The sequence below is a fragment of the Poromitra crassiceps genome, assembly GCF_964638095.1.
Source record: "Poromitra crassiceps genome assembly, chromosome: 1".
NCBI lineage: Eukaryota > Metazoa > Chordata > Actinopteri > Beryciformes > Melamphaidae > Poromitra > Poromitra crassiceps.
In genome coordinates, this window is record NC_139623.1 from 30,379,627 (window position 1) to 30,406,270 (window position 26,644).

A 26,644-nucleotide genomic window follows, 5' to 3' on the forward strand; every position below is an offset into this window, starting at 1 on the left:
TCACTACCAGCAATATTGAATGGCGCAAAACAAATAATGGTAACATTAGAAATCCTGACCAACAACGTGTGTGTGTTGATTTTAACTGGCTGGCAGAAAACTGACAGAATTACTGGTGGATAACGTTAGATTTGTGTGGGCTCAGTTTTGAACCTAACATTAGGTTAAGTAGAGATAGAAAACACAGCAGCAGCACCCTATGTAATGGAGCGACTTCATGGAAACAGGCGAGTTGATTTCACAGTTGAAGACTTGTAACAATTGTGCAATTACTCACATTGGGTTGAAAACAGGGAAGGAAAGATTTAAAGTAATCTCTAGTTTGGACTAGGTTGGCCGTGCGTAACACGTACTGTGAGAGCGCGTGTCTTGGGCACAGCCTGTGCGCCACCTCTTCTGAAGCGTCTCTGTGAGGAGGAGGGAAGAACCCCACTAGCGAGATAGCTCATGACCGGAAGGAGCTATTCAGAGACTTTGGTATGAAGGAGGGGTTGGGCAGGAAGGTGGCTGTGCTACCATCCTCCCTGACTGAAAAACAGGACTGTGCCACTGATGGAGCGCACAGGTCATCCACTCTTTTGGCTGAAGTGAGCCAAAAGGAGGGCTGTCTTCCAGGAGAGCATTTTGAGCGAGATCTGATCAATCGGCTCAAACGGGGGCGCCCCCAAGGCGCGTAGACCTTCGCCCGCCAAGGACTGTAAGAAGGAGAGGATAGTGGTGAGAGCAAGAGATAGGCTCTATATATTTCTCCCCGCTCCCCGCACGCCGCCTAACATGATGTGGTGGACATGGCTCTGGCTTTCTGAATGGTGCGCACAACATCTGGAGCTAGGCCTAGCCTCTCCAGGTGTTGCCGCTCAGCGGCCACCCCCACAGGCACTGAGTCAGCATCTGGGTCTTGAGGATTCCGCCGTCCAGTTGTTGCAGCGCGTCCTCGCACATGAGGGAACTACCACTGTTCCACGATCAGCAGTGGAAACCATTATGCCTTCGTGCGCTCTGGAGCTACCAGAATCACCTGTGAACACTGTCACGTGTGACGTCACCTCTCCCAGGGGGGCCCCTTCTGTCCGAGGTTTCCCAGAACTCCAAGTCAGTGGATTGAGCTTCTTGGCGTTGAACCAACGCTCCTCATATGTAGGAGGCCTAGCGCCACCACTGAGTGGCTCGCAGCCATCGTCCCCAGAAGGCGCATTAATCTACTATACTAGACTACTACTCTAATGGCCCATTTCCACCGCTGGTATCAGCGCGGCCCCGCCCAGCTCATCTCACTTTTTTGTCTCATTCCACCGATCAAAAACGTGGACAGCCCGGGTTGAGTCGGGGTTGAGTCGTGCTGCTTTTGGTGCCTGCTCTGTTGAGGTTCCGGCGCTGTGAACCTGGTACCATACGGTGATGTGAAAACACTGCAGACGACTGATTGGTCAGGCAGAATCGTGTTTACTGTATCTACTGTCAAATCAATGCTGGATACCAGTTTAGTGGGGCTTACCTTCTCTTCTGTTATTTCCATCAGTCTTTTGTGTTGCTGCCTTCGGCTCTGGTGAAATAAAATCCATCTCCTTGCTCAGCTTTAACATGACGGTGGTTTTCAATTGTTTTGAGAGAGAAAAAGTCCGCTCCTCGGGAAGCCCTTTGTAGTTGTGTGTAACGTCGGCTCCGCTAGGCCGGAGGCGGGGGTTTAGCGAAGCCGCGGTCTTGCCTGGTGAGTTGCCGCCGGGGGCCCGGGGTAGAGGCTTTCCTTCTCCCCCTAGCGCAACTCCCATCCCCCACGCAGTGTATGCATGTGAGTTTGAGTAACAACAAAGTGATATCCATTCTCCTGGCTGATTGTCACATTTGCCCATGTACACTGTAGTAAGGGGCACGGTGGCTCAGTGGTAGAGCTGTCGCCTCACAGTCAGAAGGTCCTGAGTTCGATTCTCGCCTGGGACACTGTGGGCGCTGTGGTTGTGTTCCCCCCCCATATCTTCAGTGCCTACTGCCCAGGTGGGGTATCTCGTCGTAAGGGCCTTTCTCTCTGTGTGGAGTTTGCATGTTCTCCCCGTGCTCCCCCAGGGGGTTCCTCCGTATATAACCCCCCCACCAAAAACATGCAGAAGATCAGATCGTCATCGTCATCCGACCAGTGACGACAACATCCGAAGTTGGTCCCCGGGCGCTGTACGAGAAAGCGACCACTGCTCCTGGCCTGCCCCCCGGAGGAAAGGACATGCCTGGATGGGTTAAATGCAGAGGACACTTTTCACCGGCCACCGTCAGCATGAGTGTGTTGTGGCCGCATGCATGTGTTGTGGTGTTCGTGTGACAATAAAAGACGGGGCTTGTCCCGTTACGAGAGAGTTAATTTACAGGCACCAGTATTTCATAACCAGTTTAAAAGTTCCGTGTATGGATTTAATTTTAATGTTATACGTTATAGCCTACTTCGGCTATGGGCGGAGGACAGATATGCGGTCGCTATGACGACCAGGTGTGGGCGGAGGCGAGTAAACTTGCTATGGAAACAGTCTATATCAAGTAGGGATGCACCGATTGCCATTTTCTTGGCCGATTCCGATTTCCGATTTTTGAATAGTCTGACTTGCCGATACCGATTTTTGCCGATTCCGATTTTTTTTTCTAAAAACAACAATTGACAGCTTACACAAACGTTTTTGTAACTTTGTTTAAAAATTAAGATTCATAGAACAATTCTTACATCTAATGGGGATCCAAATAAACAAATAAACAATTCTTATCATTTGCATGAAGTAGGACCTTCTCACTCAAACACATCTCAAAATAAAAGTGTTCCAGGTTAGGCTACTGGACAGAGCTTTTTTGTGCAAATACAATGAATACAAAAATTAAATTAAATCCAATAGCCTATATCCCACAGCTATCATGCATTTACTTTTCCAAAAGAAAACAGGTGCAACAGAACATCAAAATGATCCATGGACAAGGAGTTTATAGACTGGCTCCAGACCAGTCCTCTTGAGTAGAGGGGAAATGAGTTTATGAGTTACAGTAACGATCTTCAGTCTGAATATCAGGCGGAGTTTACACACAGTCCGAAGTTTGGTATGCGTATTTTTATCTGCCATCCGAAAAAATATCGTCACGCACAGAAAACGTTGCACACTTGTGAGTCCGATGCATTTTTATTATTATGTCCGTCGTTCTCATGTCGTTCTATTTGCAATACGAAACAAATAGTCTCTCCTGTATCCACGTCACGTTACAACATGACTTGACAGGCTGCAGGCAACAGCGCTGATGTGGAATGGAAAAGCAGGTCGGGGAATGGTTATACTGGACACACACTCGCCAAGCCGGCTGTGCGCGGTGGCGGGTTGCTGGAGCACCGCTTCCCGGGGAGAGAGAGCAGAGAGAGGGGGGCCAGTGAGGTGAAGCGAGCCGCTCTGACTGGACTCCAGCCGAGCGGGACACGGCCGCACCTCTGTCTCCACGGCTTATTTTCGACTTGCATGTGTGACAAACTGCGAGCTTTGTCTACTTCACTGACGGTGAAAAAAATCCACAACGAGGAAGATATGCTGGCGTGTGTGGTGTGGTGGCTGGGTGCCTGTCTCAGTGCTTTGGGGTGCGCGCACGTCATGTGAAAATCGGCTCACAGAATCGGCTATTTAGAGTGACCGGAACAGATCACCGATCGAGGCCGATCACGTGAAAATCGGCCATTTCCGGTCACGTGCCGATCGATCGGTGCATCCCTAATATCAAGTAGAGACGAGTAAGACCAGGTCGAGTAGAGCTGTACTGTGATGTTATATGTGGTGGAAATGAGCCTTAATACTACTATTTTTGGACTGCTATTATACTATTACTGCATGCTCAAACATCTGGCTAGTATTATTTCTAGTTTGCCATCATATGAGATAACTGTAAAAATAAAAAATATCTGTGGTCATAACCAATTTGACTACAGGTTGTTTAATATAGTGTTAGTATGTATCAATGATACAGGATACATACACTACATGCAGCACATATGATACACTATCATATGTGCTGCATATAGTGTATGTCTCATTCTCATAAACCTTCCTTGTCTTAAAGGCAAAATGTTCTTCCTCCTGGTCAAAGTCAGAATACTCTGATACTACTGGAAACGGATGAAAGCAGGAAGAGGTCATGCTTTACATTCTAAACCCAAAGCAGCAGTCCCACCACCCACACATCTTCTTCAAGGCTTCAAGCCATATTGAATTTGTGTGAATGTAAAACGGCTTGTCTCCCCCCCACCCCTCCCACCCACTGTGGGGGGAGGGGATGGTACATGATACATGATATTTGTCTTGAAGTAACCTATACATTATTGGTGTCACTGACATATTTGTTCAGTGGTTGAAAACATCATGAGCAAATCGGGAAAGGTCACTAGTCATAATCCCTACCATAATGGTGCGTTTCACTGTTCTCAGTCAGTACCCGTCTTTGTAGTTCTAAAGTATTTGTATCTTCAAAAACCTGACTGTCTTCCAGGAATAAATCAAATGTATGCTGTAGTGGTTTTGATAGTCTACAGGCCAGGGCTACAGTCATACTTTGTGCAGTCTTAATCAGGTTTTGTTGCACTAGAAAATAATAATAATACGCGGAACGCTGTGAAAAAGCTGGGTTTTCAGTGCAGAGCAAACAGCAGCAGAGAGCCACCAGAGCCACCAGAGACACACCCACGGAGGAGGGGTTTGCAGTCAAGGGGGGTGGGGCACGCAGGGCAGCATACAACACCGACCCAGACAGACCCAGACAGCAGGCTCGATGGACAGATTGGTTGGCAAACACAAGCTAGAATATCTGATGCCCACCAGCAGTAAATCAAGACCAGCAAGAAAGTGTAGGGTCTGCGGCAGCAGGGGCCAGCGCTGCTGGTTGCAGCTAAAAAATATTATTTTGCCAAACAAAATTCCTTTGTTTTCGCTCTTTTATTGAAGGAAATTATTTTTGAGGTGTCACTACATCAGAAAATATTAGCTTCAGAGTCAGTGATGTGCTTGAAATGTTTCATTTCACAAAAGGCTGATTATCTCAGCTTCTAGTCTGAAACGTCTGTTTTTGCTGAAATCAACCTATATTCTCCGGCTGATAACTAAAGAACGGAAAATGATGTCAATAAACTTTTTTTTGCTGATGATACAATAGACTCTCATCGTTCTTTGGGCGTGTTCGGTGTTTACATAGTAATATCACGCAATATTCTGTGGGCCTCGAGAAATCACTGAAAACGCTCTGAAACTCTGGCACTGGGAGCGTCCGTTCTCCAAAAGTGGCTGGCACTCAATGAGTTAAGATGTGTGCGCGGTTGGCGTCCAAGCGTTGCATTACTGCCCCCATTGGCCAACTTGAATGTATTAAGAAGAAGAAGAAAAAAAACCTTCACGTCACATATACGCCCCGAGCGTGCGCATGCGTCGATATTGCGTTTGCCCGCCAGAAGCTCCGTTGGATTTTAACATTTTATCTAATTTTACGTTATAATCGTGAGTGCACCTTTTAGCTATATTTTAGTGTATTATCAAAGCTTCACGCCAGGCTTAACGTTTTTGTGATCGAACATCTGATCGCATTAATCTGGACCTAAACAAATCCTCCACCTGGAAGCGGCGTCAGTGACTCAGCCCAGCTAGCTTCGGAAGCTAAGCTAAACCGTAGCTGGATCAGAGATCCCAGCCCTCCACGGTCATATTCACATCACTTGGAATCTACTTTTGTTTGCCGTGTGTGGGGAACTCTCTGTTACAGAGCCCCGATCGGCAGGACTCTCTCTAATTCACAATCAACAACCTGAGCTAAAGCTAGGCTAAGCTAAGCGAGTAGCCTAATCGGCTAGCAGCACCCGGATACTCCCACTGGCCTGGTGGTTTGCCTGTAACCTAGATAGGCTAGTGGTGAGACTTATCTGTGCTCTCTGTGAACAATCATGCCACACGATCTATCATCATGTTTGAACTGTAGCCTTACCGTGATTGAACTGGTCAAAGATGTCTCCCGGTTGCAAGTAGAAATCACGGAGAAGAATCAGTCCATCAGGAAACTCACATCCACACTGCAGTCATTTAATTTAATCTCAACATGCGATGCTGACAGTTTAGGCATCGGAGATGACACCACTCTTCCGTGTCTTAGAGAATCCCTCCACACCAGCAATGGTTCTCATGGGGAGGATCTGTGGCATAGGCTTGGTACCAAACCCAAGCAGCCAGTCTGTTCAACCCCCTCCACTGCAGCTGCTGCCGATACCTGGATCCCAGCTACTCGTCACCGTGATGGATCCCGAGGATATCGTAGCCTCCAGCCCCCCTCAAGGTCTCTTGAGCTCGGTAACAGATTCAAACTCCTGGAGGATGAGACCGAAAACCCGCCTGATCCCCTGTACTCCTCAGTGCTTCCACCGCTGTCGTCGCCTTCGTCTCCTCCGATGTACGCCGGCTCGTCTGCAGTACCCGCTCGTCCTGCTTGGTCACAGCCCGGCAGCGCCCAGCTTCCACCACGGTCCAGGTATTCTCCTCCCTCGTCTCCTCCGATGCATGCCGCCTCGTCTGCAGTACCTGCTCGTCCTGCTCGTTCCCGGTCCGGCACCCGGCTCCAGCTGCTGAAGGAGGCAATTTCCAAGCGCCCTGAGCTGACCAACGGGAGTATTCCAGCTGGTCCCCTCTCTTCTCCCGCTGTGGGTACTGTTGATGGCTCTCTCTCTCCGCCCGGCCCTGCTTCCTCCGGTCATTCGGAGGCGGCACCGAACCCGCCATGCTTGAGTGAAGTGGCCGCTAACGTTGGTTCGGTCACTAACGTTAGCTTGGTCGGTAAGCTGTCGCACAGCCGTCCTTCGTCTTCGGCCTCCACCTCCCCCTCCCCCCCTCCGGTTCCCCCCGTTAAAACTCGCTACCCCTTCCCCACTCGACCGAGTCTGCCCCCCCTCATTCCCCCCACTGTTCTAATAATCAGAGATTCCATAATCAAGAACATTCGGTTTGCAAACGCTATTACACACTGTCTTCCCGGCTGCAAAACATCTGACATCATCCAACAACTCCCGTCTGTACTGGCCTCACTTCCCCCATCCGTTCTGAAAATCGTCCTTCATGTTGGCTCCAATGATGTCCATAACCAGCTGTCCGAAATCACGAAGAAAAACTTTTCCATTCTGTTTAACCTCCTTGTCAAGTCCAATAAAACAATTCTTCTGTCTGGCCCCATCCCCACCTTTCGTCGCGGGGACATTACATTCAGTCGACTACTAGCTCTCCACACCTGGCTGCAATCCGCCTGCTCCGCCCACAACATCACATATGTCCATAACTTTACTCTGTTTTGGGAGCGCCCTGCTTTCTTCGCTCCAGACGGCCTCCACCCGAATGCGCTAGGGGCGTCAATGCTCTCCGCTAATCTCCATCGTGCCTCCGTCATCCAAAACTCCAGCCTGCCCCGTCCATGACTGACTGACCCGTCCCCCTCAAGCCCATTTCTTAGCACTTCCGGTCAGCCTCTTCTTCTCTCCCCTGCCCATTCTCCTAACTACATTCGCGCCCCCTCATGGCCTGGCAGACTAATTACGCCTCCTCCTTCTCTCTCACTGACTGCATCCACTCCTCCTGTCCATCTTAATAGCATTATTCACCATACAATTCCCCCCATCCTTCCACCCTCTCCGATCCCTACCAGCCCAGACAAGTTAGTATACGCAATTTCAACTGTATTCCGCCCTCACCGTCCTGCCATTTCTCATCACTTAGCAAATCATTTTCATCACAGTAAAGGCATAAATAAAATCAATCACATTCCAATTATTTTTGTCCCTTCTTCCACACCCACCCAGTCATGTAATCATTTTATTATAGAGGGAGGACTCTGGAACTGCCAGTCTGCTGTCAATAAAACCGAAATCATCTCATCTCACACCCTTTCCCAGTCTCTCCATTTTCTCGCACTCACTGAAACTTGGATCATCCCAGAAAACACTGCCACCCCAGCTGCTCTCTCTTCCGCCTTTTCCTTCTCACACACTCCCCGAACCCTTGGCCGTGGTGGTGGTACAGGTATTCTCATCTCATCCAAATGGTCCTACACAGTCACGCCCCTCTCTCATCTTTCCATCTCCTCCTTTCAATCCCACTCAGTTACCGTCACTCTGCCCACTAAACTCACCATTATCACAATCTACCGCCCCCCCGGACACCTTGGATTATTCTTTGATGAAATGGACACCCTTCTCTCCCTCTTTCCCCTAGATAACACTCCACTCATTCTGTTAGGTGACTTTAACATTCCGGCTTCAACACTTCACTCCCACACGTTTCTTAACTTCTTCTCAACTTTTGATCTCTCCCTCTCTACCCACAAGGCTGGCAACCTCCTCGACCTCGTCTTCACCCGCTCCTGCAACACATCCAACCTCACAGTCACTCCCCTTCCTGTATCCGATAATTTCTTCATATCCTTCACCCTTCCGATTTCCGTTCTCACTTCCTGCCCAGCTTCCACCCACTCAATCACCATCCGACGTAACCTCAAAACCCTCCCTCCCTCCTCTCTCTCCTCTGCTGCCCTCTCGCTCCTTCCCTCCGTTGAAAAATTCTCTCTCCTCTCCCCAGACGTAGCCGCCAATTCGCTCTTTTCCTCTCTTTCTTCCGCCTTAGATTCCCTCTGCCCCCCCATTTCTAAACTCGCCCGTTCCTCTCCCCCTGCACCTTGGCTCACCGAACCCCTCCGCACCCACCGCACCGAACTCAGAACATCAGAAAGAAACTGGAAAAAATCTCTTGACCCCATCGATCTCTCAATATATCAACTCACCCTCTCCAATTTCACCTCTGCAGTCTCCTTAGCCAAAACCTCCTTCTTCACTTCCATTATCCAATCTTCTGCTTCCAATCCCCGCAAACTCTTTTCCACCTTCTCTACCCTACTAAATCCTCCTCCCCCACCCCCCCCTTCCTCCCTCTCTGCCGACGACTTCTCATCATTCTTCATTAAAAAAGTAGCTGACATCAGTTCTTCCTTCCCCCCTCCAGTCATTCATACCACTCCTTGTTCTGACCCAAACCCACTGCCTCCTACTTCCGTTATCTCTTCCTTCTCTCCTCTCTCACCGGTAGAAATCCTTAAAATCATAACATCAAATCGTGCCACCTCCTGCCCCCTAGATCCCATCCCTTCCCCTCTCCTCCAGTCCATCTCCCCTGACATTTCTCTTTTTCTCACTTCCCTTATCAACTCCTCCCTGTCCTCTGGTGTCTTTCCCCCTGCCCTAAAATCAGCTATAATAAAACCACTCCTTAAGAAACCATCCCTCGATCCCACTGTCATTAATAATTACCGTCCCGTCTCCCTCCTGTCTTTTATTTCAAAAACTCTTGAAAGAACTGTATCTAGTCAACTCTCTTCCCACCTCACCCGAAATAATCTTTCTGACCCCCATCAATCTGGCTTCAAACCGGCACATTCCACAGAAACCGCCCTCCTCTCTGTCACCGAAGCCCTTCACTCCGCCAAATCTTCATCACTTTCTTCAGTACTCATCCTTCTCGATCTCTCCGCAGCATTCGATACAGTCAACCATCAAATCCTCCTATCCACCCTCTCCGACCTGGGAATCACTGGCACTGCACTATCCTGGTTTTCCTCCTACCTGTCTGACCGCACATTCCAAGTCCTCTGGCGAGAAACTCTTTCACAGTCCTGCACTCTCACCACCGGTGTCCCCCAAGGTTCAGTCTTAGGTCCATTTCTCTTCCTTCTTTACATGCACTCCCTTGGCCATATAATTTCATCCCACGGTTTCACCTATCACTCCTACGCCGATGACACCCAGCTTTACATTTCATTTCCCCCCTCTGACACACATATCAAATCACGCATCTCCTCCTGCCTCAGAGACATCTGTGAGTGGATGTCTGCTCACCATCTGAAACTCAACCTCTCTAAAACTGAACTCCTCCTCATCCCCAGTAAAGACTGCCCTCTGACCGATCTTTCCATCTCCATTAATAACACCACTGTAACCCCTTCCTCATCTGCCAAGAACCTTGGAGTAATAATTGATAACCATCTTTCCTTCTCCAATTTCATTGCAGCAACGGCACGTTCCTGTAGGTTCTCCCTCTATAATATTCGTAAAATTCGCCCATTTTTAACATTAGCCGCAACACAACTCCTCGTCCAAGCACTTATCATATCCCGCCTTGATTACTGTAATGTCCTCCTCGCCGGTCTCCCTGCCTCCGCTACTCATCCCCTTCAACTAATCCAGAACGCTGCAGCCCGCCTGATCTTTAATCAACCAAAATTCTCCCATGTCACTCCCCTTTTCCGTGACCTTCATTGGCTACCCATCTCAGCACGCATCAAATTCAAGACATTAGTACTGACCTTCAAGGCAGTTCACTCTACAGCTCCTCCATATCTACAATCCATGATCAAATTCCAAACCCCCCACCGTTACCTCCGCCCCTCCACCAGTGCAGGCCGTCTCGCCCCTCCGCCGCTCCATGGACCATATCGCTGCACTTCACGACTGTTTACACACCTCGCACCAAAATGGTGGAACGAACTCCCCCCCGCAATCAGAACCACAGAAACACTACCCTCTTTCCGCAAAAAACTTAAAACACATCTTTTTATATCCCATCTGACTCCCTCCTGACTGACTTTCCTCAGGCACCACCTTTTCTTTGTTTTCTTTGTTTTTCTTTTCTTTGTTTTCTTTTCTGACTCCCCCCTGACTGACTTTCCTCAGGCACCACCTTTTCTTTGTTTTTAAACAATGGATTATTGGACTTGACAATTTGTCTCACCTGACTATAGCATGAATCATTTAATTAATTTATTATTGCTGTCTATTCATATTATTATTGCTGTTTATTATTATTGTTTATGCTGTCTGTTTGTTGCTGGTTTGTACTGCTTTTCTATCAGTTTTTTATTGCTGTATTGTACATAATTTCTGTACGTCGCTTTGGATAAAAGCGTCTGCTAAATGCCAATAAAGTAAAGTAAAATAAAGTAGGGATGGGTATCGTTAAGGAATTAACAATACTACTACTCTTATTGATACTGCTTATCGATCCGGTACTTTAACAGTACTCTTAACGGTACTTTTTGTTATTTTTAAGAGAGAAAAAACCCGGGAAAATGGGGCTGGTGTTGTCGGTTCTTTTCATTATTTTTAAGGGGAGAAAGAAAAAAAAGTTGCAAAGTCTTAATGGGTGCATTTTTATTATTAATTTAAATATCCAGCATTACATAATAATTTAAATCTCCTACCACTGCCAATACCAACATTCAGCTAGGGAAAGCATAAATAAAGCACAACAGTATCTGTCTGCTGCACTGCACTTGCCCCCAAATCACTAAATCCTCCCCTACTCGGGAAGTAACATTTCTTTAGGACAACTGAGAGATGATGCTCTGATGATTTATTTCAGACTGGGTTTTTGATGATTAACACACCCAGAGCTGGATAATGTTTACTATTCTCGTCTTAATCACCCATGTTCACATAGTCCTACCTGATGACGAGGTGGGTCCGTGTATCATGGGTAACCACAACCGGGTCATTATTGACAGATGATGAAGTCGTGTGAGCTAGCTTGTCGAAAACTGTGCATTTCTCCGTTTGTACCTATTTGATGCACTTCGTCTTTGGCTAAGTGTTTAGACAAATTGCTCGTGTTTCCACCATTGCTAGTGAACGATTTATCACACTTATTATGACAACGTGAATTGTCAGCATCAACTCGAGTGAAGTACAACCAGACTTTGATCGATCCGTTCTTTCTTAACGTGTTGCGGTGTCTCCTCAGCTGCCTGTTGGCTTCAGTGTGTACAGTGTGTACAGTGTGTGCATGTGTGCGTGCTGCCCGCCCCGCCCCTCTCGCCTCTCAGTCAGGCTCGGCTCCTCGCTGGCAGCTGCTGCCTGTCTTTCCTCTGAGAGAGAGAAAGCAACACGGAAAAGAAAAGAGGATCTCTTTTCTCGTTCGGAAATCGCAAAAAACACATCATAGGCATGTCTTACGGAGTTGGTGCGATAAAATGTGCAAAACAACGTTTATGTAGCAAATAAATAAGAAATCTATTTTCTTAATTTCTCCAGTACCGATAAGAGAACCGTTAATGTGAAAGCTTATTAATCCAGCGGTATCTCGAAATCCAGCCCCGGGTCCCGTTTGGTACCGGGTCTCGGTACCCATCCCTACCACTGTGTGGATCTCATTTGCAATTACTGCTCATGGCCATAGATGTTGTCAGAGACAAGAAAACTGAAATCTTTTCCTTATTATCACTTCAAGGTGTAAAATTCAAATAAACGTGAACTTAATTGCAAAAGTATGCATATCTGGTATAATTTTGCGCTAAATGGGGTCATTGGCAAATGTTTTTATTTTACATTTCAACATGACATTTAGATTGTATTTATTGGACTACTTTCACAATTGTTCTAATTTATGCTGGAAATATACTTCCGCGATGCTGCCGCTGGCAAGGCGGCAGCTGGTCCTATATACTCGAACGTCAGCTTGACGAGGGGTCGCATGGGAGTCCCCAGCAAAATGAGTCAATTGTGTGATTTCACTAGGATTTCAATGACTAGAAGTTAGCCCAAGGAGAGAATGTAGTGCATATACTTGGTATGTGTTGGTGGTGTTGGAGGACCAGTAGGAGGTGCTCTTCCCCTCTGGTCCAAATGGTCTGATGAATAATCTGATCTGATGAATAATCTCCACAATGCCTTAGGGCAGAGACAGGGACTCTGTCCTGTGAGTGAGCACCGTCCTTCGGGTGAGACGTTAAACCGAGGTCCTGACTCTGTGGTCATTAAAGACCCCATCGGCACTCTTCCCAAGAGTAGGGGTGTAACCCCGGTGCCCTGGCTAAATTCCCAAACAGGCCTTCCTTCAATCATGGCCACCTAATCATCCCTCGTTACTTAATTGGCACATTCAGTCCTCAACTCTCCACCGTGATAGCTGATATGTGGTGAGCGTTCTGGCACAAACTGGCTGCCGTGCATCACCCAGGTGGGTGCTACACATCAGTGGTGGATGAGCTGAGTTCCCTCCCCTCCCTCCCTTGATATGTGAAGTGCTTTGAGTATCTAGAAAGGCGCTATATAAATCCAATCAATTATTATTAATTATAGCTTTCACTCTCTCCTGTCTTCCCATGTCTTCCTCAGGATCCAGCAGGAATCTTTGAGCTGGTCGAGGTTGTTGGCAATGGAACCTATGGACAGGTGTATAAGGTAAGACAGGGCTCACGACTAACTTTTCCAGTGCTACCAACTTTCAGTTGGTCGCACAGCACATGACTTGTTTTCTTTCTTTGTTTTTGTGTTGGGGGGTATTCTTGTATTGTCTTATATTGTCAATAGACTAATAAAGGATCCCATTACCTGGATGGCTGGAGAATGTATTTTAAATGCCGCATTTGTCAAACAATTGACTAGCCTGTATCCATTAGGGTTGTGCGATGTGTCAACCAAATACCCATCGTGTTTGTTTCACAGACAAACATTGTGATTGACGATGGCATCGTCATTGATGCCATCCGCCGCTGCAATGCACGTTAACAGCAGGACTCAAGCAGTAGCAGCAGCGGCAGCTAATGCTGTAACAGCTAGCAGTAGCTGCTGCTGCTGCTGCTGTATTTCTCTCTCAACTCTCTCTAGTCTCCTCAACTCTCTCTCATTAGGTTCAAAAGCCCACGCGAATCTAACGTTATATCCGCCAGTAATTCTGTCAGTTTTCTGCCAGCTAGTTAAATTCAACACACACATTGTTGGTCAGGATCTGTAACGTTAACGTTATTTGTTTTGCGCCGTTCATTATTGCTGCACTTGCTGGTAGTAGGGATGGGCATCGAATTTCGAATTTTCGAATAATCGTTGTTATTATCAAGGTCGACTTTTATTATTGAAATTCGAAATTCGAAAAAAAAAAAAAAAAAAAAACTTTTTTTTTTTTTTTAGGGAAATGTTGCATTGTCTCCCCTGATTCTAAGTATAGTCAAATCGCTTGGTTTGAGCAAGTAAAACAATTTTTATAAGCATTTTAAGCAAGGTTTATGGAAAAATGAATGGCGGATGAAATCCCATGAAGAGGGAGAGGGGGTGACTTTGGCACCCCTTTGGCACTCAGACCTGAGCCTACTAAATATTTAATGAACCACTCATGATTGTCAAAACTGTTTTTTATTTTCGAAAATGTCAATGTCATGTAACATGTTCTTTACTTCAGTGGTGCAATGCTTGTTTGAGCTAAAAATCCACAGCAGAAGCTTTTTATATTAATTAATAAAGCCGTAGACTTAGAATCAGGGGAGACAATGCAACATTTCACTCACAAAAAAAAAAAAAAATTACATTTTTAATTTTTTTTACATTTTTATTTTTATTTTCGAATTTCGAATTAAATTCGAATTTGGCCAGCGAATTTCGAATAGTGTTTTTGCTAGAAATGCCCATCCCTAGCTGGTAGTGCTGTATCGTATGTAATGGAGCGACTTCAACTTTCACTATGGAAACAGGTGATTTAAATTCACAGTTGAAGACTTGTACTCACTTTGGGTTGAAAGCAGGAAAGAACGTGAAGTTTATCTTTGTCTTAAAAGTTTTCACAACAAAACAACTGAATTCTCACGTGCGGGGGATGCCCCGGCGACATTAAACAAGCGCACCCAGTTCAGAGAAGCACTAGAGCAGAGGAGGGGGAGGGGAGGCTTATCTGAGTCTGAACTGGGTGCGCTCGTTTAATGCCACTGGCGCGTCCCCCATGCGTCACGGTAAGTGGATTTGGTATTTTTTATTATTAAAACGGCAAAATTTTCATTCGAACAGATAATTAATTACGATGATCCGATGTAGAAGGCTCAGAGGTCGATGGGGGGTCGGCCCCATCGTCCATTGTGCCAACCCTAGTATCCATAGAAATAAATCAAGTACTTTGTGTCAAAGATAACAGCACTTGATTAAAAATGAATAAACTTAACAAATTCCCAACAGAAATTACTTTATTTAAATGGGTAGTGTAGCATCATAGTGGCGTTGTCTAACCCTATGATGAGCTGTTCCCGATACACATCCAGGCTTAGCCGTCATTCACACCATGCACCAATGCCATGCTGAGGCCATGCTGAAGCTACGCAGCGCTATGGCAGTTTCATTTCGGCATCCTTGTTAACAGGCGAGACTGTTCACACCAGCCGCACGCTACACCACGCTGAAACCCCACTGCAGCGATACTTTCAGCTTCTGTTCTATTTTTCAAGCATGCAGCACGCTGCACCCGAGCTGCCAAGCATGAAGTCAATGCAAGGTTTGAGCGGGGGGAGGGCGAGCTGAGCAAGGCTCTGAGGAAAAGAGTGCTTCTGGTGTAACCGGTTTAGCGTGGCACTCAGCTTCTGTTAAGCGCGGCTTCTGAATAGCTCCTGGTGTGAACCCAGGGTTAGGGAGCACTGGCTGAAGAGCCTGTATGTATCAGTGTAATTGTACATTTGTCTTGTCTCTTTTTATGTATTTTCTATGGACCTGAGTCCGTCAATAAAGCTTGATTGATTGATTCATCAATATTACTCCCAAAGTATAACAAATAATATGATGCATTATTATTCATTAAACTAGCATTATTTAGCAATTAAAAGCACCTACCACTGCCAATATCAGCATTCATTAAGAAAAACTGTGAGGAAAATAATGGAAGACAGACTTTGCCTGCAGCCCCCAAATCAATATCCACCCCCTGCTCTGAAACTGAATTTCGGAACGACAGCTCAGTTGTGCTCTGATCATTTCAGAATGAATTTATGAACACACCCATAGTGAAACGTTAACCTATGTTCATATAATTGAGTTAACCCCTGTATGTAGGCTGTAGGCTGAGCATACACGTTACCTGATAAACGAGGCAGTCGGAAAATGCATTTCTCCCCGTGCACTTTTAACTTTTCACTTAACGTTCAAATTATTTGCACGTTCGCTCAGTGTTTACAGATCGCTCCTCGTCTTTCAAGAAACATGCGTCGTCCACATCGATTCTACTGAAGTGTATAACCACACTTTAAAATGTTTAACGTTACTTCTCTCCGGGGCCGTCAGAGAGAGACAGACTGTGTGTGAGTGAGTGAGTGAGCTGGGAGCCCCCGCGTACCCCTCCATACAGATCCACATCAGTGGATCATCTTGCACTTGTACCTATGCCACTTTTGGTCGCAGTCTCGACGTCGTCGTAAGACAGGATGTGGCGCAGTGGACCCTCATAGTCTGTATACGAGGCAGGCTAACTTTAAGCTTACACTTGGCGATCACTGATGTGATTAATTTGTGCTTCTTTAAACTGTGATGAATTCCACGCGAGTATGTGACTGATGAGATGTAGTTATTGAATAAAGTATTGCAACATAAATATTCATTGTAAATCTGGTTCACTTAATTATTTTCCTCACAAAAAGCAACCCAAGGTCAAACTAACATCTGTTTTAGTTTGTGCATGTATTATCAATGCATATGTAGAAGAAAACAAACACATGTGACACCATAGCAATTTGTCCACAAAAGAATGATGCTGTGGTACCAGATTTCGTCTCATTGCAAATTAATGGACTTCCATTGGAGACTAATGCATTCAACACATTAAATGTGATTGCTCTATAAGACCTTAGTCTCCCAAAAAGACACGTTGGCTTGGCTCCCACAATTTTCAAATGGTCCCGAGTCCGTCTGCGTCTGTACTTCCGCAAGTCTTAAAGTTGGTCAAAAAATAAGGCAGGCTATATATGGTCAAAATAAGGTGGTGGGATATCTGGTCAAAATAAGGTGGGTATCCCATCACCTGCCTCTGTTATGTTTCCGAGTGTCGTGATTGGTCGAGTAACATCGAACCTCTGGTCTGAAGTGTTTTTTTCTTTGGAAGATGACAACTTTGTCCAAATTTTAAAGAGCTGAAGTACAGACCTGGAATGATCAGTGGATCTTGTTGTAATATTGAGCAGGTTGGAGTTTGTAAATTGAGGGCACCTGAGTGCCTAACCCACCTAACCCTAACCCTAACCCTAACCCTTATCAAATAATCTGTGCATTCATTCCTTTGAGATTATAGCAGAATGTGCTCAGTGCTGTGTCAATCCATGTTTTGGCTAGCAGTCAGAAAAATTCAGAATTACTGTGAAGGCAAGATAAGATACTCCAGTAGACGCTGTAAAATAGGAGCAACAAAACTCTGATGAAACAAGTTGCCACACCTACAGTAAAGGGTGAAATTGTAGTTTTTGATGCTATGAACTCCAAGTTAATTTTAGACATGCCTGGCCACAGTTAAGGTGATCAAATCTGTTCCCCTTCAATCAGGGCCGTCACGTGAAGACTGGCCAGCTGGCTGCCATCAAGGTGATGGATGTTACAGAGGAGGAAGAAGAAGAGATCAAAGCTGAGATCAACATGCTGAAAAAATACAGCCACCACCGCAACATAGCCACGTACTACGGTGCCTTTGTCAAGAAGAGTCCCCCGGGACACGATGACCAACTCTGGGTCTGTCTAAGCAACCTTGTCCCTGCTTTGATGATGTTACAGCAGTACGCCTCATTGATTGTGCTCACCAAGTATGTGTTTGTGTGCATGTAGCTGGTGATGGAGTTCTGTGGGGCGGGCTCAGTGACGGACCTGGTGAAGAACACCAAGGGCAGCTCTCTGAAGGAGGACTGGATCGCATACATCTGCAGAGAGATCCTCAGGGTGAGAAATCACACCAGACCAGACCATTATGTGCAGCAGAAGTACGGTGTCCTGAGTGACCAATTTTGACTTTGACCTTGTGTGTATCCAGGGCCTCTCCCACCTCCACACCCATAAGGTCATCCACAGAGACATCAAGGGCCAGAATGTGCTGCTAACGGAGAACGCAGAGGTCAAACTTGGTTCGTTGATGAGATTTGTTCTTTTAATGCATTGTCGTTAGAATTGACAAGAATTCATTGGGAATGGTCAAAAAAAAGAAATGTATTTAGCCATTGTTTTCCAAAAGTATACCAACGCTGACTTACACCTCCCTGCCTTCTCTTCTTCCTTTGTCTGCACTCAGTGGATTTTGGGGTGAGCGCTCAGTTGGACAGGACCGTAGGGCGAAGGAACACCTTCATCGGCACACCCTACTGGATGGCACCAGAGGTCATCGCCTGTGACGAGAATCCTGACTCCACCTACGACTACAGGGTAGGGATGTCGCAATACTAGATCCCCCCTCAGATTATTATTTTTTCTTTAAACATAATACAACATAATACACATCACATCATCACCATGTACACAATTCGTCTTGGTTGTCAACATAAATACATTACATCATACGCAGTGGACATACAATACTAGAATTTCTAACTTCGATACCGCTAGCCAGGAAAATGACGATACTTGATAAAATTTTCGATACCACTGGTGGAAAGCAACACATCAAGAGGCATAAAAATAAATGGAGACAGATGGACGGACAGACACACGCTTCTCCATAATCTAGGACCGATAAAACTCATTAAAAACTTTGCACTTAAACAGCAGATTGCCGCTGCTCTAGTCATCAGCCTATCATAACACTTTTAGCTTGTTGAAGTAACAGATCCCACCAATGATAGCGAGGGAAAAATCAGTAGTATGTTAGATTTTTCATTAAGAGAGTATTGTTTCAGTTAGGGATGCACGATAATTATCGGACCGATAAATTATCGGCCGATATGGCCATTTTACATTATTATTTATTATTCCGATAATGGCATTTTTCCGATAAATTATCAGCCGATAATCATGCTTTATTTTTGCCTTGGAAGCGGACCTATTGTCGCACGCTCGTGACATCACAGCTGCGACGGCAGCTCTGCCTTGCCAAACATGGCTGCTGGCAGTATGTTGCTGTTTTTCACAGTTTCAGATCACAACACTATTGTAATTTGGAATCCATGTCCCACACAGGTTCCACACAGAGGAGGGGAAACCTCTAAGCTGGCATTACGTTAAACCAAAGCTGGCAATGATGCAGTGGATATGTTTCTTGTTTTTGTTAGCGAGTGTTACCGTTAGCATTAGCTCGTAGCGCGGCCTACACGTCAGGCTCGTCCGCTTGGCAGACAAACTGCTTGTGCCATTTACAGTCTGTGGCTTGTGATCAAACAGCCCCGCAAAAGCACTTTATACTCACAGAGCTGGCGTACACTTATAGAAACTAATGGAAACCCCTTTACCCGAAATGAAACATCCAGGGATTGTGTATTTAACTCCAAAAAACAACTCGCTAACGTTAAGCTAGCTGGGTGTCCCACTATAAGCCAAAGGGACTTTGGAGTTGAGCTAGCTACTGCAGCTGCTGGACAGAGCCATCTAACAGAGCCAATAATAAGGAAAACAAAGGCGCAGTCGCGGACATTAGGCTACATAAAAAGCATCAGTCAACATAACATAGTGTCTTTTCTTTAATCTAGTGGCAGAATTTTTCACTAAAAAGTGAAACGACACAGATGGTTTATAGTGCCTGCCCCATTCATTGGGCCCAGGCTACAATTCACTGAGAACTGGAATCAATGCAAAATTTGAACAGATCAGTAACATGACAATAAGAGTCTAAATTACTATGCCTTTTGTCATTGTGTTTTATCTGCAGACTAAGCAGTCATTGGCTTTCCGTTCTATACAAGCCTTTATTTTTGTATTGACTATAATTGAGTGATACACTTTATTAAAACAACCACATTATATCAGAAGTTTTCTTTGTTTTGCGTTCACAGTGATGTCAGTTATATTTGGTTAGGTCAGAGCTATATGCTCACTACATCTGCCTTTTTTTTAACCCCAGGTGTGCATAAAATACAGGTAAAAAAAAAAAAAAAAAAATTATATATATATTTTTATTATAATAATTATCGGTTATCGTATCGGTTATCGGCCAGGAGAAGCAGATATTTATCAGTTATCGTATCGGTTGAAAAAATCCATATCGTGCATCCCTAGTTTCAGTTATTGTTTTTTTGTATTGATACTTATTGATATACTATCGATACTTTTGATAACCTTACTACTACAGGGTAACATCTGCACTGTGTTTGTGTGTGTGAGACTAGACTCTGATTAATCTAGTCTCTTGTGTAACTCTGCAGAGCGATATCTGGTCCTTGGGGATCACAGCCATTGAGATGGCCGAGGGAGCTCCACGTAAGTGCAAACACTCACTCACACACACCTTTTTATGCCTCCGCCGGCGATAGCCAGGCCGGAGGCATTATGGATCCGGGTTGTCCGTCCGTCCGTCCGTCCGATGTTCCTAACGCGATATCTGAGGAACCACTTGACGGAATTTCATCAAATTTGCCTCAAACATCGACTTGGACTCAAGGATGATCTGATTAGATTTTGGTGGTCAAAGGTCAAGGTCACTGTGACCTCTCGAACGCCATTTTCAAGCTTGTAACGCGATATCTGAGGAACGCCTTGACGGAATTTCATCAAATTTGCCTCAAACATCGACTTAGACTCAAGGATGATCTGATTAGATTTTGGTGGTCAAAGGTCAAGGTCACTGTGACCTCTCGAACGCAATTTTCAAGCTTGTTAACGCGATATCTCAGGAATGCCTTGACAGAATTTCATCTAATTTGCCTCACACATCGACTTGGACTCAAGGATGAACTGATTAGATTTTGGTGGTCAAAGGTCAAGGTCACTGTGACCTCTCCAACGCCATTTTCAAGCTTGTTATTGCAATATCTCAGGAATGCCTTGATGGAATTTAATCAAATTTGCCTCAAACATCGACTTGGACTCAAGCATGAACTGATTAGATTTTGGTGGTCAAAGGTCAAGGTCACTGTGACCTCTCAAATGCCATTTTCAAGCTTGCTAACACGATATCTCAGGAATGCCTTGACGGAGTTTCATCAAATTTGCCTCAAACATCGACTTGGACTCAAGGATGAACTGATTAGATTTTGATGGTTAAAGGTCACAGTTCTCACACACCCAATTTCCAAGCTCTGTAACGCAACATTTCAGGAGTGCCTTGATGGAATTTTTTCCAATTTGCCTCAAATGGCGATTTGGACTCAAGAATGAACTAATGGCGGAGGCATAAATCCGCGGTGCGGTTGTTCTAGTTTATTTTGTTGTTGCATCATACATTGCTATGAACACAACAGCAAATGATCTCTTGTAGACTCAGAGCCCATGCTATATAGATTGTTTCAACTTGACACGTCATGTAGCATGCGTCTCGCAGGAGCTATTATGAATGGAGCCTGCTCTAGTGTAGTACTGGGAAGGCTTTAACTGCGGCGTTCTTGCAAACGCGGTAATGAAGATGTAGCCTTAGGGGACATTCACACCAAAAGCATTTTTTTCAGTCAGAACGCTATGAAAATCATGTTGAGAGCGCTTCCATTGTGCAAAAAACACAGCGCACGGAGCGTTTTTTTTTGTGCTCCATTTGTTTCCCCCTGTAGTCGCGTGCAGTACAGATCAGAACACAACGACCACAAGGACGGTAGCCAGCTAGTTTTGTCTGTTTGATGTTGTTCACTGTCAACACGAAAGCCAGATTATTGCCAATTCTGGCAGGAGCGGAGGTTGAAAATCCCTCGGGAGGAGAGAAGGTAGGAGGAGTGGAAAAGATGAGCAGGGCGCTTTTCCTCTAATGTTCAACTTTTTTCAGCTTTAAAACGCCCACAGCGCTCCTCCAAAAACAACAGACGCCACCAGCGCTAAACGCCAGGCGCGTTCATTAAAAGAGGAGCACGTTTAGCGCGTCCTTCCTTACATAGAGAATGCTTTTGGTCTGAATGTCCCCTTAAGGCTAATTTATACTCGATTTTCATACGAAAATAAATGTGTCCATTTCAAACGCTGTAATCGTCACTGCCCACATACTTTCATGAGTCTTTCATGTTGGTATCATGTTAAGCAATATATCCACCAGTGGGCAGTAGTGAGTCAAATGTTTGAGTGTGTTTGTGGTTCTGCTGCATTTCATGCGTATCCGTAAGCTTTCAGAGGACGGACAGAAATACGCACGAAATGAACGCAGAGTACGGACAGAAGGCTCTGGCCATCTCTGTCTTTAATGTAGAGTGTAGTCTCAATGCCAGACCCATGAGACTTCTTACGCTGATACACTACGTTACTGCATGCTGCAGATCTCTCTCTGGGTCTGGGACACTTTCCCTCAGTCAGCTGGGTTAGGAAGCGAACCGTTTACTTGGCCAGTGATTGGCCAGTGGTGGATTCAGTCTTCCCCAATCAGACTTTGCGATTGGTGGATTCAGTCTTCCCCAAAAACGACTTTGCGATCAGAAGACAGGGCAGGCCCAGCCCATTTTTCGAACCGCTCTCTCATTGGTGCTACGACCTGTCACTCATTCAGTTTCAACCCCCCTAGACCCGCCCTCAAACCCCAGAAGTGGCTGTGAAGTGGCACAGACTCATTTATGTAGCATGCGGAGCGCAGTGATTCAACGTAATATTTGAGTCTGGGGAGAGACTAGAATAGTATAATTGGGCCTTTAGCTGGAAGATCTGTCTGCTGGAGAAGTTGCATAAATGTGGGGTCAAACCTGACTGAGAGTGAGGAAAATCTCACCTACAGTAGCAGCTTAGGCGCTTGTCAATCCATGTAGTGAGGATAGTCGATGTTAAAAAGGGAGCACAACTTTAATTGGTTTGACAATTTAAGTGACCACAGTAAGTATAGGACGTAACTTAAGGATTACGCTGCGTTTCTCCCCCATAAATGTATCAAATCAAATCGTGGTCCGACCGTGTTGGGTGGACCATGATCGTTTGCCCCTGCCTATTGCTGGGGTACTGCAGAGATGACGGATTTTTGTAGGCTTAACCAGAAATCGCCACCATATTGGTTCTTAGGGGGAAAAGATGGGATTTTAGAATGGGTATTTAGGTTAAATGCATGAAACAAGGTCTGTGGTTAACAAAAGTTTATGGGAGTGGTAATTTGTGTTCAGCAGGATAAAAGTGATTCACGTTTGTGAAGATTATCCTGCTAAGCTGCTCACTTTTCTCCTTATGAACCGAAGTGCTACAGTACTTCCGGACTCATTCCTGCGGTACTGTATGGGCCTACTCCAAGCCATCACTTGTTGGCTGTTGACAGCTGAATCCGACAATGCCCTTAATGTTATTGCATCTCTCACTAAATCAGTCATAAAATTGCCTCACAATCAAGGTAGTACAGTTTATGAGCTGCGTGTTGTTAAAAACAACAACATTTCTTTATTCTGGCTGAGTAGCGCTGCCTTCTGTTGGTAACAGTTAACAGAGTTAGGGGACCAATCAAGCTCTGTTGAATAATTTAGCAGCCAAGAGTATTATCAAGACTTAAAAATATTCAAGCTTAAAGGGATACACCACTTTTTTGGAAGTTTAGCTCATTTGCCACATCCTCCCCACATAACCAAGATACACCATGCCTTACCGGCACTGTCCTCTCTGTTTACAGTGAGCTACAGTCGTGAAGTTAGTAATTATCGCCATAGAATGGAGGCTAATGGTACAGCTGTTAAAAATCTGCCAAACACACATCTCACGGTGCCAAAATACATGTTGTGCTTCGGGTACTCACCACATGATGAAATATTAATCCAAAATGCACATAATTGGTCTTTTTGGAAGGAAAAGAGGTAGCCAGCACTACTTTCCAAACATGGCTGCCGACCTCTTTTCCGAGCTCACTGTAAACTGAGTGGACAGTGCCGGTAAGGCATGGTGTATCTTGGTTATGTGGGGGGTAAAGGTAAAGGTAAAGTCCCACTGATTGTCACACAATGTGTGAAATTTGTTCTCCGCATTTGACCCATCCCCTGGGGGAGCGGTGAGCGGCAGCGTGCACCGCGCTCGGGAATCATATGGTGATCTAACCCCCCAATTCCAACCCTTTGATGCTGAGTGCCAAGCAGGGAGGCAAATGGGTCCCATTTTTATAGTCTTTGGTATGACTCGGCCGGGGATCGAACTCACGACCTCCCAGTCTCAGGGCGGATGTGGCAAATGAGCTAAACTTCCAAAAAAGTGGTGTATTCCTTTAAGTTGCAATCTTGCTTCTAAAGTAGAAGTACAAAAAAGTGTTGGACAGTAAAGTAAAAAAAAAAAAGTACATTTCTACCACTTTCAGAATTTTCATGCATTGAACGCCAGATATTCCCTTTATACATACTGCTTCAAAACATTTTAGAGAACAGAGCTCCCAACCATTATCCTGCTGTGAATGACAAACAATGCAGGCTAACTGTCAAGCTGTTGTTGTTGTGCTGTTATAAATTATGCAGTGTGTACTTACTTCAGTCTCATTATAAGTGTCTTTTCTGCTAATTAATTTGCAATGTTCCTTTCCATTTGTTAGACTTTTTGTTGTTAGTTTAGCCTGGCGAACACTTTGTCATACAGCATTTCACTTTAGTATAGCATTCATAGTTTTATTGCAATTTTGATAAAGAGAGTAGAGACCATAAAGTCTGAATGTTGGTTATGAATAGACACTCGGAGCTTGATGGACCAGTTCACTCCAAAATTAAAATTTTACAACCATCAAAAGCTAGCTACTGCAGGCCAATCTCAAACTTCGCCCAGTGCAGATTACAGTTTGTTTGATTAGCATTACAAAAAGCGCATAAAATTACCGTCAAATGTCCCAAAATAATAATCCAGGTGTTTTGGAACCAAATGATTGTACAAAAGGCCTATATTTAACTCATTACCTCTTATATTTACCTTAGTGGGAATCGCTTTTGGACTAGCAGTGAAATTGTTTTCCTTCAAATTCTAAACAAACGACCCTGGTGATTTTGAGACTGAGATGGAGCTGTGTTAGCTAACTCTCTGTGTGTTTGATCAAACCTAAGTGAGTTCATGAGTGACATGGGGATTTATCATTTTGTGATGACCAGAATTAAAAATGATGCTTTAACTATGAATCTTTGTTTTATTTTTCCATCATGTAAAGCAATCGTGCACTGTGCTATACAGATTTAAAAACAGGTTGTAATCCAGTTGAGCAAGTCGTATGAAGTAGACACATATTCTGATTATCTGATATCGGTGTACAGTAACTGTGATCCTCCAATTATAATATGACCCTGAAATTAAATTCACTGCTTGCCTTTGGCTGCTGCCTCAGTCACATTGCATATATCCAAAAGACTGCCTTACAAAAGGCTTTTACCGTAGAAACTGTAAAGCTAAGCAGACAGGTTTAGCTAGCTACCTACGCTGGGAACATAATGACTCACAGTCCTTGCTCTTACACTCAATGCAACAATAAGCCTGAGGCACTACAGTAGAAAAGATTGGATAACAGGAGCCAGAACGATGCATGAGGATTCAAAGAATACAGTATGTGTGATGGTGGCAAGTATTATTTACAAGCCATTATGCGTAATACATGGATACTCTGTCTCTGCCATTAAAATGATTGTTTTCTTTAAATCCTCCTACCCATGTTGGGAGCTGTGGTATAATGAAGACACCTAACACCTCTCCCCCACTCCTCTCTTTCTATAGCTCTGTGTGATATGCACCCTATGAGAGCCCTTTTCCTCATTCCAAGGAACCCCCCTCCTAAACTCAAATCCAAAAAATGGTGAGTTCTTAAGCGTATTACTTTTTTCAACTCAACATCGTTATTCATAGGTGCAATACAGAATCCCTGAGTTTTTGTTTGATAACCATAATAAAACATAACGATTGTAATCAATGTCAAATTTCAAGTAATCTAAATGCTATGGTGACAGAAAGATAAAATGGTAATGATAAAAAATTTACACAAAAAGAAACACTTCAGTAATGCCTATATCATTACATTACATTACATTAGTACAAACGGCAAGATAAACACATGTTGCACCTGCCTATCCCACCTATTGTTATGCCCCTTCCCGCTAGTATAGATAGATGGATAGATAGACACATAGATAGATAGATAGATGGAGTACTTTATTTATCCCAGAGGGGAAATTCTGGCATTACAGCAGCAACATCAATATCAATGACAGCAATGGCAATGGCAATGGCAGTATCAATGACCTACTATAATACCCTTCACACCCTGTGGATCACACACTTTATGCAAAGACATCATTCATTACAAGTCGGGGTTCCAGACTAACTTTTCCACTCCGCCCCCCCCCCCCCCCCCCCCCCCCATCCTTTTTTAAAAATCTAGTACTATAACAAGTATTATACCATGGTCTGGGTGAATACTCGATTCTGATTGGCTGCAGGGTGTCCATTATTTTGTGATAATGTACACCTAATGTAGCTAGCTACGTAGTTCCAGTCAAATGGTCTGTTCACTGTTCACTGTTCATATCAATGCACCATGGTCTTGACAGAGCTCTATACCACCGTTAAAGACGAGCTGAACCCAAGTGGCGCGAGGCTCGGAGACGTGACTGAAAACCATCTGAAAACAAATCTTCCCTGAGATGACAGAGGGTTGAGAGGCGGGCCATAGCGTGTCGATGATTTGATTTGACAATTCTGTGGACTGGATTTGGCGTTGGCCAATCCTGGCGTGTTCTGCCCTCAAATCGTAGTGACGCTACGCGAGTGGGATCCGCGGAGGACCAGGCAGCCAGCTGCTTCCGTGTCGAGCAGAGTCAA

The 26,644-nt window shown here is 45.0% G+C and overlaps 1 protein-coding gene across 1 annotated transcript in view; it reads left to right on the forward strand.

Annotated features, from left to right (window-relative positions):
* The window catches only part of mink1 (misshapen-like kinase 1), an 87,197-nt gene that overhangs the window by 11,154 nt on the left and 49,399 nt on the right, over nt 1-26,644 (forward strand). Inside the window, exons 2-8 of the mRNA XM_083648109.1 lie at nt 13,184-13,249; nt 17,348-17,530; nt 17,624-17,734; nt 17,826-17,916; nt 18,081-18,211; nt 20,140-20,194; nt 25,544-25,622. Of these exons, the coding sequence (XP_083504235.1) occupies nt 13,184-13,249; nt 17,348-17,530; nt 17,624-17,734; nt 17,826-17,916; nt 18,081-18,211; nt 20,140-20,194; nt 25,544-25,622 (716 nt within the window). The remainder of the gene's footprint in view (nt 1-13,183; nt 13,250-17,347; nt 17,531-17,623; nt 17,735-17,825; nt 17,917-18,080; nt 18,212-20,139; nt 20,195-25,543; nt 25,623-26,644) is intronic.